This window comes from Lethenteron reissneri, chromosome 65 (genome assembly GCF_015708825.2).
Source record: "Lethenteron reissneri isolate LAM-NWPU_2019-01 chromosome 65, ASM1570882v1, whole genome shotgun sequence".
NCBI lineage: Eukaryota > Metazoa > Chordata > Hyperoartia > Petromyzontiformes > Petromyzontidae > Lethenteron > Lethenteron reissneri.
This window is the reverse complement of record NC_083843.1, coordinates 8897352-8910915: the sequence shown is the minus strand read 5'-3', so window position 1 is coordinate 8910915 and position 13564 is coordinate 8897352. Positions and strand designations below refer to the sequence as shown.

Sequence of the window (13564 nt, the reverse complement as noted above, 5' to 3'; positions counted from 1 at the left end):
TTTGTTTCCCATAGACTGCCATACATAACGGGCCCTCTCTTTAACACTCCTACAACTGCAAGGATCCATACTCTTCCCATCTTCACTGGATATCCGTACTCACTCTCGCTCATCCATATGTAATGTGAGCGTACACCTAGGTGATTAAGTGGTCACACCTGATTGATAATGATTGACTCTACCGGTCCCAGTCCATAACCAATGGGGAGAGGAGTAGGGGCGTGGCCTTGACATATTGTGAAGGTTACACCTGGAAAAAGATGATTGGCTCTGCTGGCTTCAGCCACAGCCAATGGGGGGACGAGTTAGGGGCGTAGTCCTGGGACCGTAGGATGGGATCTTGAAGATTCCAGGGAGGTTTCCCAGGATTGGCTGAGAGGCACCACGTGACCCCGGGATTAAAAGGGATGGAGACGGGCAACACGTGGTCAGAGGTGGAACGAACGAAGGGGGGAGCCACGCTGGAGCGTGGGGTCCAGAGCCTGCCACGTGGCAGCGATAGTCATCTCTCTCACTCTCTATCCCTCCCTCTCACTCTGTCTGCCAACAGCGTGAAGGAGCCATAGAGCAGAGGAGCCAGTACGACGAGAGCTGTGGAAGAAAGTTAATAAAGAACACTGATTCCAGAAGTTGCCTCCACAACCTTTATTACATTGGTGTCAGAAGTACATCTTGAGACCGTTTGGACCATCATCCGAGATGTCCAAGCACCTCAAGAAAAGGAACCCACTGGACCCGCCATCGGATGAAGATGACGATGTGGACGAGGACAAGCTGCTGGGCGCAACAGGACCGCTGCTGCCTTCTGCCGCTCTCCCCGACGCCACGCAAAAACGACAGGCTGGCGCGGAGGCGTCTCCAGCTGCGGATGAAGGGTGGCGACAAGTGGCGGACCAGATAGAGTCTCTCCGGGTGGTGATGCTCAATCTCGTGACGGTGGTCGCGTCGTCCGCCGCCCTGAGTCGGCCTCGTGCGACGCATCCGAGTGCGGACGACCTTGATCTCCAGCGGGGGGCTGCGTCCGCCATTGCACCTGCTGTGGAGGAGGATGCCGCCATCTTGGGCGGGGCCGCTGCCTCGCTGCCGGCGACCGCCATCTTGGCGGAGCCGCGTACTGCGCCGGTGGTGGGAACGGGCACACCCAAGGCCTCCGACAGTAGCCACAGCCATTGCCTTCCTCAAATTAAAGAATTCGTCGCATGAGGTGACTGGAGCGCATTCACGTGGAGATTCGAGTCCGCCTTCCGATCGGTGCGGTGGACTGAGTCGGAAGCGCTGGTGGCTCTACCTATGCTGTTGGACGCCGTGTCCTTGGCCGTCTTCCGCTCCATCCCGGCGAGTAGAAAGAAGACACTACAGGACACCTTCGCTGAAATGGTGGAATTTTACGAGCCACCATCGGCTGCTCATAGAAAATGTATGCAGCGACGTCGAGGACCGGAAGAATCACCTTTGGCGTACTGTGGTGCGCTGTTAGCACTCGCTATGGCTGCCTACCCCGAGTCCTCCGCCGATCTCCTGGATCCTCTCATCCTTGCAAGGATGATTGAACTATCCCAGGAGTTGAACATCTCGCTGCCGGTGTGCGGCCACGAGCCGCTGACGTCTTGTTGGGCTGTGCGCTGTTTAGACGCCAAATTCAACCTGAGACGCTGGGACCAAATGGCGGCATAGACGGGAGACCCCAAGAAAGACCGTTAACCGTTGGGATGGGCTCCGCGTCGTGTCGTCCACATCCCTGACGACTCCAGCGACGACGATTTGATTGCTGCCACTCCTCGCTGGGTCCCGCAAGCCGGCGGGACGTGCAGCACAACGGGGCCGGACATCCACGGGCGGGGCCCAAGGCGACCAAACGCCGGGCGGCCGCCACATGTTTCAAGTGTGGCCGACGGGGCCATTTCGCCCGCGATTGTCGGCGCCGACTCCGACCTCCTCAGCTCCCATCGGGCCTACCTCCATCTCCTCCACCAGATGCGGATCCACAGCATCCTCGGGCAAGTCGGCACACATCGGGCACCCGGCAGGTCCAAACACCTCACGCATCCACTCGCACCCCTGTTTGTACTTCTGATGGTAATTGTGGGCAGCTGGGTCGGTGCCGCACATGGTTACTCAGAGGAAAAAAATGGCTCGGAGAGTGGTGGCAGCCGCATCGGGGTCTTTCAGGGTTCCGGGTACTATTTAAGGGGTTGATGTGCGTATTTTGGTTCATACCAGTGCGTCTGCAACCATAATTTCCGATGTGATTTTTCATCTTCTATCCATCCCTACGTCGCGGATCCGACCGGCTAAAAATGCATGCATAACTTTTAATGGGGGTAGCATGGGTATCCTGGGTCAAGTGAATGTACGCATTGCTATAGGGAATATCACCGTGTCACGCCCGGTTCTGATTTCGCGTTCGTTGGCTGTTCCATGCTTGTTGGTCACCGATTTTCTTCGTCGGATGCCCGTTAAAATCCTTGTTGATCAGGGTTGTTTAGAAATGCCTGGGGGTGGTAGGATGTCCTTCTTGCCGTCCCTGTTGGGCCGGTCGCCCCCAGGGAACACCGTTAACGCGATTGTTGATGTCACTGTAGAGATACCCTCGGGTACACAGATGCTCATCCCGCTGCGTTACCGGAAGCAGTTGGAGGCCATGGATGGAGCGGCGGGTGTGTTACTGTCCCCGTCGAACTCCATGGCTAAAGCCTTCTCCCTTGTTGCGGCTCAAACTATCGTTCGGCCTGGGCAAGCCCCGTTCTTACAAGTGTTAAATGGGGGCCCGGACCGAGTAGTCGTTCCGGCTGGTGCGGTATTGGCCCATGCCACTACCGATTTCACTAGATTTGATGGCGACCAACCGAGAGTAATGGCCGCTGGCGTGTCATGGCCCACTTATTTGGACGAACAATGGATCGCCGAATTGTGCCGTGAGATTACGTCTTTGTCATCCACGCAGCAGAACGCCTTGCATTCACTATTGTCAAAATACGCCGACGTCTTCAGTAAAGATGATTTTGATTTGGGCCATACCTCGCTCTTGTCACACCATATCGACACCGGTGCGGCAGGACCGATTTGTATGCACCCGCACCACATGAGCCCTGCAGAAAGAGAACACGTGCATGGCGCGGTGGACGACATGTTGGCGGCCGATATCATTTCGCCGACCAACAGTCCTTGGGGCGCACCGGTAGTGTTGGTTAAAAAGAAGGATGGCGGGATGAGGTTGTGTTGACTTTCGCCGATTAAATAAAATATCCGTGGCAGATGCATACCCCCTGCCAAGGATGGACGATTCGTTGGACGCCTTGTCGGGGGCAAATTTTTTTTCTACTCTCGACCTCTCGTTGGGTTTTTGGCAGCTCCCCCTCGATGATGCGTCCAGACCGAAAATGGCGTTCTGCACACCACAAGGCTTGTTCGAATTTAACCGCCTACCCATGGGCTTGAATGCTGCACCGGCGACGTTCCAACGTCTGATGGAACTGGTACTAGCAGGGCTACAGTGGGAAACGTGCCTCATATATTTGGACAATATTATTGTATTTAGTCGCACCTTCGAAGAACACCTTCAACGGCTGGAAGTTGTTTTTCAGAGGATGCAATCGGCTGACCTTAAAATTAAACCAAAAAAATGCCATCTATTGCAACATTCTGTCCGTTACCTCGGACACATCGTCAGCCATAACGGTGTGTCCACTGACCCTCACAAAACGTCATGTGTTCGTGAGTGGCCGATGCCCACTTCAGTGGGCGACGTGCGGCGGTTCATAGGCTTCGCATCCTACTATCGCCGATTTGTTAAGAATTTCGCGACGCTGGCAAAGCCTCTGCATGTCCTGATGGGAAAGAATCAAATATTTCAATGGGGCCCGGAGGAAGATAGTGCTTCCCAGTCTCTCCGGGATCGCTTCACCACCGCTCTGACACTCGACTACCCAGATTTTTCCCAGCCGTTCGACCTGGACACGGATGCTAGCGACATCGGCATCAGGGCCGTTTTGTCGCAACGGAAAGACGGGGTTGAGCGAGTGGTGGCATACGGCAGCAGGGTTTTGTCTCCTGCCGAAACGCGCTATTGCGTGACTCGCCGGGAATTGCTGGCGATTGTCCATTTTGTTCGCCAGTACCGGCCGTACCTGTATGGGAGAAAATTCATTGTGCACACTGACCATGCTGCCTTGCAATACTCATTAAAATTGGAACAACCGTCCAGTCAATTGGCTCGATGGTTGGAATTGTTGCAGGAATTTTCTTTCGATATCACATACCGTAAGGGTACTCGCCACGGCAATGCAGACGCTCTTTCCAGATTGCCCTTAACCCCTCCCTGTGCCTGTCTGATGGGTACGCACCGCTGTGCAGTGCTGCTTACCCCGCCCTGTCCAGTTATGGGTGCGATGTCGAAGGATGACGTCTGGTATACACTCGTTGGGGCCGACGACACGCTGCATTTGCCACACTCGGTGTGGCTGCGTGAACAGAGGGCTGATGCCTCTTTGGTTCCACTGCGAGATCTGGTCAGAAAACCGAGATCTCACTTGTCGGGGGGGACATGGCAGTTGTTTACTGACCAGGCAGGGTTGCTGATGTGTACGGATGGGTTATCGGACCATTCACGCCTGGTTGTGCCGTCATCCCTTCGCCATGATCTGATCCGTGCGCTGCACGCCGAAAAGCTGATGCATCTCGGCGTGCAGAAGACATTGCTCGCGATGCAGCAAGATTTCTTTTGGCCGGGCATGATGGCGGATATCACCAGCTTTATCCGGTCATGCCAAGATTGTGCGAGGCGGAAACCGCCACGTCAAAATTACGTTCCGCCATTGCGATCGATCGAGGTATCTCGTATTAATGAGCTGGTTGCTCTAGATATCTTCGGCCCGTTCCCTCTATCGGCTAGGGGCAATAAGTACCTCTTGGTCGGGGTCGAATATTTTTCTCGTTGGCCTATGGCCTGGCCTCTACCCGACCAATCGGCCTCATCCATCACCGAGGCTTTCTTGAATGGATATGTGATGGATAAGGGAGTGCCTGAGAAGTTGCTCACAGATCAAGAACGTAACTTCTCCTCTAAATTGCTCCGCGACGTGTGCGCTGCTTTGGGTACGAAGAAAATCCGCACTTCCCCTTACCACCCGCAGACGGATGGCATGGTGGAACGATTTAACCGCACCCTTTCAGCCATGCTTTGTCACACGGTGAGCGAAATGCAGACCGACTGGGACTTGCACATACCTGGCGTCCTATCGGCGTACCGCATGGTCCCGCACACGTCCACAGGGTATTCGCATTTTTTCTTATGTATGGGCAGCAAAACGTGCCCCCGATTGATGTGCAACTTGGTGCGGCGGGAAAGGAACCATCACCTTCCTTGCCCGACCACATGCGGGACTCACTTCGACCGGTTACGGAGGCATGGGAGGCCGCCAGGAGTGCAACGGCCCGTACACAAGCACGGAACGAGAGGTACGCGCGTCGAACGCGACGTGACATGCCTTGGTCGGTGGGCGATGTAGCATGGCTCCATTGGTATGTTCACTCGTCGCGTCTCAAACATTATTTTGATCCACGCATTGGCCCTTCATCCCCACTTGTTGACCTGCCGGGGTCTGATGTGCCGGATGTGCCTCTTGCCTCGCCAATTGATCCGCAGCGGGGTCGTGTTCTACCCCCGCAGACACACAGTCCCTGAAGAACGTCGAGGCCCCTGACGACCAACCTCTAGCGAGGCCTGTTCCATCTACGGAGGACGCCGAAACCACTCCTTCTCCGCTGCTCCCTCCTACTGAACAGTTGGCGAGGCAACCACGCTCCATGGGGGGAAAGGGACCAGCGTCGCATACGCGATCAAAGTCCCTCCCGTTTCGCTAACACCGTAGCCATTGCTGTCTGTCGCCCTGTCTGTTTACCACGCTACAGGGGCGCCTTAATGTTATGTTGTTCTTCCATTGCACATCGTTTCGTGCCCTAAAATGTTTGAATTCAACTGCGCATTGTTTAGCGCCCTACTCACCTTACCTTGTTACGCGTCATTGACGCCCTAAACATTAATCACAGGAATCGGCCCATCGCCCTTTTCCCAGCCGAGACGGCTGGCTTTTTACACGGGGGGGGGGGGGGGTGATGTAATGTGAGGGTACACCTGGGTGATTAAGTGGTCACACCTGATTGATAATGATTGACTCTACCGGTCCCAGCCCATAACCAATGGGGAGAGGAGTAGGGGCGTGGCCCTGACGTAATGCGAAGGTTACACCTGGAAGAAGATGATTGGCTCTGCTGGCTTCAGCCACAACCAATGGGTGGACGAGTTAGGGGCGTGGTCCTGGGACCATAGGATGGGATCTTGAAGATTCCAGGGAGGTTACCCAGGATTGGCTGAGACGCACCACGTGACCCCGGGATTAAAAGGGGTGGAGACGAGCAACACGTGGTCAGAGCTGGAATGAACGAAGGGGGGAGCCACGCTGGAGCGTGGGGTCCAGAGCCTGCCACGTGGCAGCGATAGTCATCTCTCTCACTCTCTATCCCTCCCTCTCACGCTGTCTGCCAACAGCGTGAAGGAGCCATCGAGCAGAGGAGCCAGTACGATGAGAGCTGTGGAAGAAAGTTAATAAAGAACACTTATTCCAGAAGTTGCCTCCACGACCTTTATTACCCATACACCCATACACCTCCGATTAGCACGATTGGTGTGAAATAAGTTCAATTTAGACCTATACACTTTTACAAAGATACCTCTGTATATCCTCAACAGACTTTTGGGAAAAGTGCTGTTAGTAAGCACCTATTAAGGCCCGCACGACACACGAGGGGGTGAGTGGCCAGCACCACGTCAGGCCGCCTTTGTCTCCCCAAAGGTGATGTTTACACACCGTACCAGGTACTCCTTTGAGGCTGCGTCGACCTAGGAGAGGCCCAGGACCGGTTCAGATGATCCATCTGTGGTGTTGGCCTTGAGCAGGAATCACACCCGGGACATCAGGTTCAGAGCGCAGTGCGCTAACCACTACACTACCGCTCCACAACATACTTGTACAAGCACAATTACACACACAATAGCACACACGCACAGGTGGTAATAGTCCGTGGAACTCACACATGAATGCCAGCAGATTGACCACAGCTCCCTGCAGGATGCTGATCGCGGCGATGTCTTTTTTGCTGGGAGATGAGGGTGGAGATCCCTTCTGAGCGTCTCTCCTGTGAGACCAGAACCAGCAGTGACTCACACAGCCCGTGCCTTACACAGCATCACCACTCACAGCATCATCATCACACGCAGCTTGATCGCTCACAATCATCACACATCGCATCACCACGTGCAGCATCATCACACACAGCCAGTGCCTTACAAAGCATCATCACACACACATCATCATCACAGCATCACACATCGTTGTACACAGCATCATCACACATAGCACCATTACACGCAGCATCATCATCACGCAGCAACATCGCAGCCAGTACATTACACAGCATCATACCACACAGCATTATTACACTCATCATCATCATCGTCATGCAGCCCATGTCCCACATAAGGCGTCACCCCGTGTGTTAATCTGTGCAAGTTAATGAGTCCATACCAGTTTGTCTCCTTAAGGTGAACCTGCAGGAGTCAGACACAGGACAGGGGGCGCGAGTCAGTTCACCTCCAGCCACATTAACCACATGGTGATTGGTAGATGTGATGAGGCTGCACTCAACCATTCGCTTATCCCAGTGTTGTTGGTTGTAAACAAGACAAACCCGTGAACTCGTTTGGACTCGATGGTTCTCATCAGCAAGGTGTGACCTCTAAAACCCTTGCCACGGGCAATAGGCGTAAGTGGCACTCGACATCGAGTGGCAGTGATTGTCAACCAACATTGGAAATCAGTTTTCATTGCGAGAGTGACTTCCACCCAGAGCATTGTGTTACCTTTGTCAGTAGTTTCGAAATTTTGTAACAATTTTCGGGCCCAAAAACCTCAGAGAAGCCCACCTTTGATACTCCAACACACCGGTGTGCTGAACTAGTAACTTATTGGCATTTTATATTTACGTGACAAATCTAATTGTTTGTATCGCGTGGTGGCGGGTTTGATGACACCTTTATATTTAAGCGATCTAACCCAAATAAAAACGTATTAAGGGTGAACACTTGTTGAAGCAGACAATCTTCGGATTGGTTTAAACTTTCCGAGACTGATCAAAAAACAAATGCCTGTGGCTTTCGTGATGTTAAAAGCTCTTCTCTTTTCAGCATTACTCTTGGTTGTTCGACATTTGGATACATGGATTAACTAAATCTAGAGGTAAGTAGCTTAAATCTGTATATTACAGAACCATGTCGTTAGATGTTGTAGTGCCAACGTCTGTATAACTTACCAACCGATTATTAACTCGAGGGATTTGTGTTAGTAGTTTCGTAGATATAAATATTATAATAAAAATAAGTTAATGAAAAGAAAAAAAAGAAAAATTAAAAGAAAAAAAATGGTAAAAAAACCATAAAACTTTATTTTTTTTTTCTATCTACGTGAATTTACCGACAGAACCAAAGAATATAAATTCCTGCAGTCACGAAAGTTTAAAGTCAAAAAGTTAATCGTTTAGTTATTATTTGGAAATTCAGTGGTAAGTTATATTTTTACTAGAACATACAAATTCACGTTGGTGGACTTGTTTCAATACAATCTATGGCCCATAGATTGTATTGACAATGCAAGTTGCGTTATTATGTTCTTTGTGATACCTCGAATGTGCCGCCTTTCTAAATGTATGGGCAGTTTTTTTACGTAAAACGCGAACTCAATCACGGAACAATGTTTTTTCAGTCGAGCGATCCTTCGCGAGATGTAATCAGCCTCGTGCTGGCAGTGAGTGTTTGTGCATGTGTGCGCCCGTGCTCATATGTGCATGCATGTAGAAGTTAGTGTGGGGGGGGTGGTAGTGCAATGGTAAGCGCACTGCGTTACCAACCCGGCGACACGAGTTCAATTCCTGCTCACGACCAACACCAGTGATTATCTGAATGGGTCCTGGGCCTCCCCAAGGTCGACTCAGCCTCAAAGGAGTACCTGGTTTTGTGCGTAAACATCGCTGCTGCAGAGGCAACAGTGGTCAATGGTGGCCAGGTGGGGTGATGCCTTCTCACTCTACCTGCAGGAACGCGAGCGAGTCCCTCTCCTCCTGCAGAGTTCGCAGGCGCGTGGCTGCTGCCTGGAGCTTGCTGATCTTGTGCTCGTAATGAGCGATGTTCTCCTCAATCTGAGACAGCAACTTGAGCCCCTTCACGTCCACACGATCCAAAGTTGCCTTCTCGTCCTCATCCAGCATCTCCCTCATGCGGGTGAAATCGCCTGAGATACCAGCCTTAGTCCTGACCATGCAATCCTGCAAGGGTGTGCGATGGATGCCATCATTTGATATTCAATGCTATAAATACCAAAGTCACATTATTTTCTGTCTACTCCAAACCTAGTTTTGCCCTGCCTCCACATTATGTCTTTGAACTCACATCTCAGTGAACAGGTCAATAACTGTTGAGAAATCTAGGACGTTCACATCTATAATTTGGTTAGTAAGATAAAAAAGCTAAATTGTATTCCTCTGCGGAAATTAACACATCATAAAGTGAAACATGAAATTGTAAATCGAAACATAATTTTCCATACGGTGCCATTATATGACCTAAGATGCATTCCTAAAACAATTATTCCCACCAAAAACATGCAAAAAAAGAACTTTCAATACAACTGAGATATTGTATCCACAAATATGGAGAAAAATAACGACGAATAACTTACTAACGTTATCTGTTATTAAAACTACCTCACGTTATTGGAATGTCCATTCTTCTAAACAAATGCTGGGCTCTTTCCCCTCCCTCCACTGTTTCAAATCACTCCGAGATCAGATATTTGACCAATGATCTGCTTTTCTGGTTGTATTACTAATATTCTCCACAACATGGAGATGTTGTGTGAAATATTATCACTAGCTGACTTGATGCCCGCTTTTACAGCAGCATTTGCATGACATTGGATACTTTGGATACTCCTAACATTTTCGTGGTGTTCTTGGTTCTTTCGGTAAAGTCACGTAGAAGGGAAATAATAAAATAATAAAAATAAAACGTAATAAAATACAATTCTCACGACGTTTCGGCCACGACGCAAGCAACCGTCCTCAGGTGAAGAAACAGAGCTGTCGGAAAGACAGCGTCATTAGGTCGTAAAGACAGCATCATTAGGACGCTGTCGGAAAGACAGCGTCATTTTGACGCTGTCTTTCCAACAGCTCTGTTCTTCACCTGAGGACGACTGCTTGTGTTGTGGCCAAAAGGTCGTGAGAATTTTATTTTATTACGTTTTATTTTTATAATTTTATTATTTCCCTTCTGCGTGACTTTACCGAAAGAACCAAGAATATGAATCCCTGCAGTCACGAAAGCTTTAAATCGAAATTTTCGTGGTGGTGGGGTTTGTGTGTTCCAATAACCCTCAGAGCTATGTCGCTTGGAGTCTTGTACTCCTGTTAGGATCTGCCTTGGTCAACAGATCTGGGCAGAGGTTCCAGACAAATAATGGTCATAAAAAACATCCCTTTATGAATGGTATAAATAAATACTAAAATCAGAGAGCCTGACCCAGACATGGTATACCAGGACAACCCCATGGAGCCAGGCCTTGGGGTGGTGTTCGCCGAGAAGCGCCTGGTGGCCAGCTGACCACATAACCCGGTTGAGCCCTGCCCGAAATGGCTACGTGGCGCGTCCTCTGAGCCCACCATCTGCAGGACGAAGGGTGAGGGGTGGGTGCGATGCCAGTATTGCAGGGAGTGGGATGGTCTCAGACAGACTGAACCTTGTAAATGGGTACTAGCTATTGGGACGTGGAATGTCACTTCACTGGGGGGGGGGAGGAGGAGTTGGCACTGGTGGAGGAGGTGGAAAGGTACCCACTAAATATAGTCGGTCTCACCTCCACACACAGCATTGGCAATGGATGTTAACTTCTCGATCCGGGGTGGTCTCTCCTATTCTGGAGAAACCCCTGGTGAAAAGCCCCGGGCGAGTGTGAGGATATTCATAATCCCGGCTGGGTGCTGTTCAGTTGGAGTTTGTCCCAGTGGATGAGAGGGTCGCCTCAATGAGACGTCTGGTCTCGGAAAGGACAACTCTGACTGTTGTCTGTGCATACAGTGAGGGAAAAAAGTATTTGATCCCCTGCTGATTTTGTACGTTTGCCCACTGACAAATAAATGATCAGTCTATAATTTTAATGGTAGGTTTATTTGAACAGTGAAAGACAGAATAACAACAACAAAATCCAGAAAAACGCATGTCAAAAATGTTATAAATTGATTTGCATTTCAATGAGGGAAATAAGTATTTGACCCCTCTGCAAAACATGACTTAGTACTTGGTGGCAAAACCCTTGTTGGCAATCACAGAGGTCAGGCCTGGGAACACCTGGGAATTCCCCAGAAAGTGCTAGAGTCTGTCACCAGGGAAAGGGAGGTCTGGACCGCCCTACTCAACATTCTGCTGCCACGTCCCTCACCAGGACAAGTGGATTGAGAAACGAATGAATGAACAAACTCATGCATGCGACAACGCAAACAGGCTCACAGCAATATCGTTGAAGACATATCAAAAGTAGAGTCAATTACGTAATTATCTGAATCATTAAAATGTACTACATCAAAAGAGACAATCACTAATACATCATGATTCGTGCATATTCAATTTAAAACGTTTTAAATAATAATTGGCTCTACGTTGTGCTGCTTTAGAGGTAGGTGCGTGTCATGAAAGCAAAAGTGTTTTCTGGCATTCCTTGCACTTTCTTTATAGCCGCATCTCTTATGTTTATTCTAGCATTCAACAGCCGATTTCCTGTCATATTTTATCGCCATCTTCACGCGTTTAATGTCTCGTTAATAACTCAATACAATTGTTGCGCCATACTGCTTTATTTTAGCTGATCCATTGCAAGCCATTCGAGTTATCTTGCGACGTGCTTTGAAGTCTCACGAGAGATACACTTTTTTGTGTAAAACGTTGCATTAAAAAAATTACGTTTCAATCACCCATAACTATAATAATGCAATGTCCTGCACAGTCATTACACACTGACTCAAGCCTAACAGAGTTAACCTGAATCTATGGAGTTATCCTCAAGGGGAGAGTCACAGACTCCACTCGGGGTGGAGGTCACAGGGCCACAGAGGCCACGCGCAGTACCTGCACGTCCTTGTGAGTGGCCTTCATCTGTCCCACGGACGCCTCCGCCTTTTTCCTGTCCTTCTCCACTGCTCGCATCTCCTCACCGACTCTACCCTACAAGAAACGAAGTCATCAGAGGAGACTCCACTCCATCCGGAGCCCTCCACGGTGACAGTTCTGAATTGCCCACCAGAAGTCTGGTGAGGAAGTCATCCTAGACTGACTGAAAACGTCTAATACGCAAGAGACCTGTGGACAGAGAATCAACCCACGGTGATGTTTGTTGTATGAGATGTTTCTATTATACCCAGGGGGCAGTTTTTTTTATCAGCTCTTGTAGAAGTATTATAATCAGTATATGTAGTTATACTGGAGGAATCCGATGAGCTATAAAGCTCTTTTTTTCACAAATGTCCAGTAGGGGTGGGTAAGAACGTTTAAAAACACACGATACAAAAACCAGATAGTAGTGCAAAGTACTAGAAAGGTAAACAATCACCCAATAACAAACACATACAACTTAGCCATCCCCATCCTACCAGGCAAAGCCCACTGACGTATCAATTATTCTTTTTTAGAAGCGACCTGGCCACAAATGATAACTCATCAAAGTGGTTTATCATGGGGAAATGTCGAGCTGCCAAATAATCTCAATGCATGTTTTTTTTCTGCACCTCATTGGTTCTCGCTGTTGGCATGCGGGCCTCACCTTCCGTGTCTTATGCTCGTTCTCCAGCGTGTCAACATCATGCCCTCGATGTTTTCCAGTGAAAGCGCAGACTGTGCACACGAGGCTCACGTCTTGCTTGCAGTAGAATATGAGCTCCTGTTTGTGCCTCTTGCACTTGCGTTCTTCAGGGTTCACATCTGGTGAAACCAGGACGTGGTCCTTCAACTTCGCTCTCTCCAGGTGAGGCGCGAGGTGCTTCCTGCAGAAGGACATCTCACACTTGAGGCAGGTCTTCACTGCAGACGTCTTGCCTTTTGGGCAGTTGTCACAGAAAACAATACCACCAGCAGCAGCAGCAACCATGGTCTCAGTCACTCGCAGCTGTTCTATGAAGTTGGCGATCGTCACGTTCCTGGTCAGCTGGGGTCGTCGAGGGAAGGTCTTGCGGCACTGCGGGCAGCAGTAGGAGTCTGTCTCCTTCCAGGCGTCCTCCAAGCAATGGAGGCAGAACGAGTGGCCGCAGCTCAGCGTGGAAGGGCAGTCAAACGTGTCCAGGCAGATGGAACAGGTCAACTCACGGTCCACGTTCTCAGATGGAGCTGTGCTCGCCATGACCCGTTGATGCACCCACAATAGTTCCTCACTGTGGCTGAGAGAATATATTTCAACAAAAATACTTTATG

At 50.0% G+C, this 13564-nt stretch overlaps 1 protein-coding gene across 1 annotated transcript in view; it reads right to left on the bottom strand.

The window, feature by feature from the left end:
* Nucleotides 1-13564, bottom strand: part of LOC133359546 (E3 ubiquitin/ISG15 ligase TRIM25-like) — a 41936-nt gene extending 28372 nt beyond the window's left edge. The window contains exons 1-5 of the mRNA XM_061577984.1: nucleotides 12921-13564; nucleotides 12230-12325; nucleotides 9142-9375; nucleotides 7584-7606; nucleotides 7091-7194 (exon numbers count right to left, since the gene is read on the bottom strand). Of these exons, the coding sequence (XP_061433968.1) occupies nucleotides 7091-7194; nucleotides 7584-7606; nucleotides 9142-9375; nucleotides 12230-12325; nucleotides 12921-13493 (1030 nt within the window). The 5' untranslated portion in view covers nucleotides 13494-13564. The remainder of the gene's footprint in view (nucleotides 1-7090; nucleotides 7195-7583; nucleotides 7607-9141; nucleotides 9376-12229; nucleotides 12326-12920) is intronic.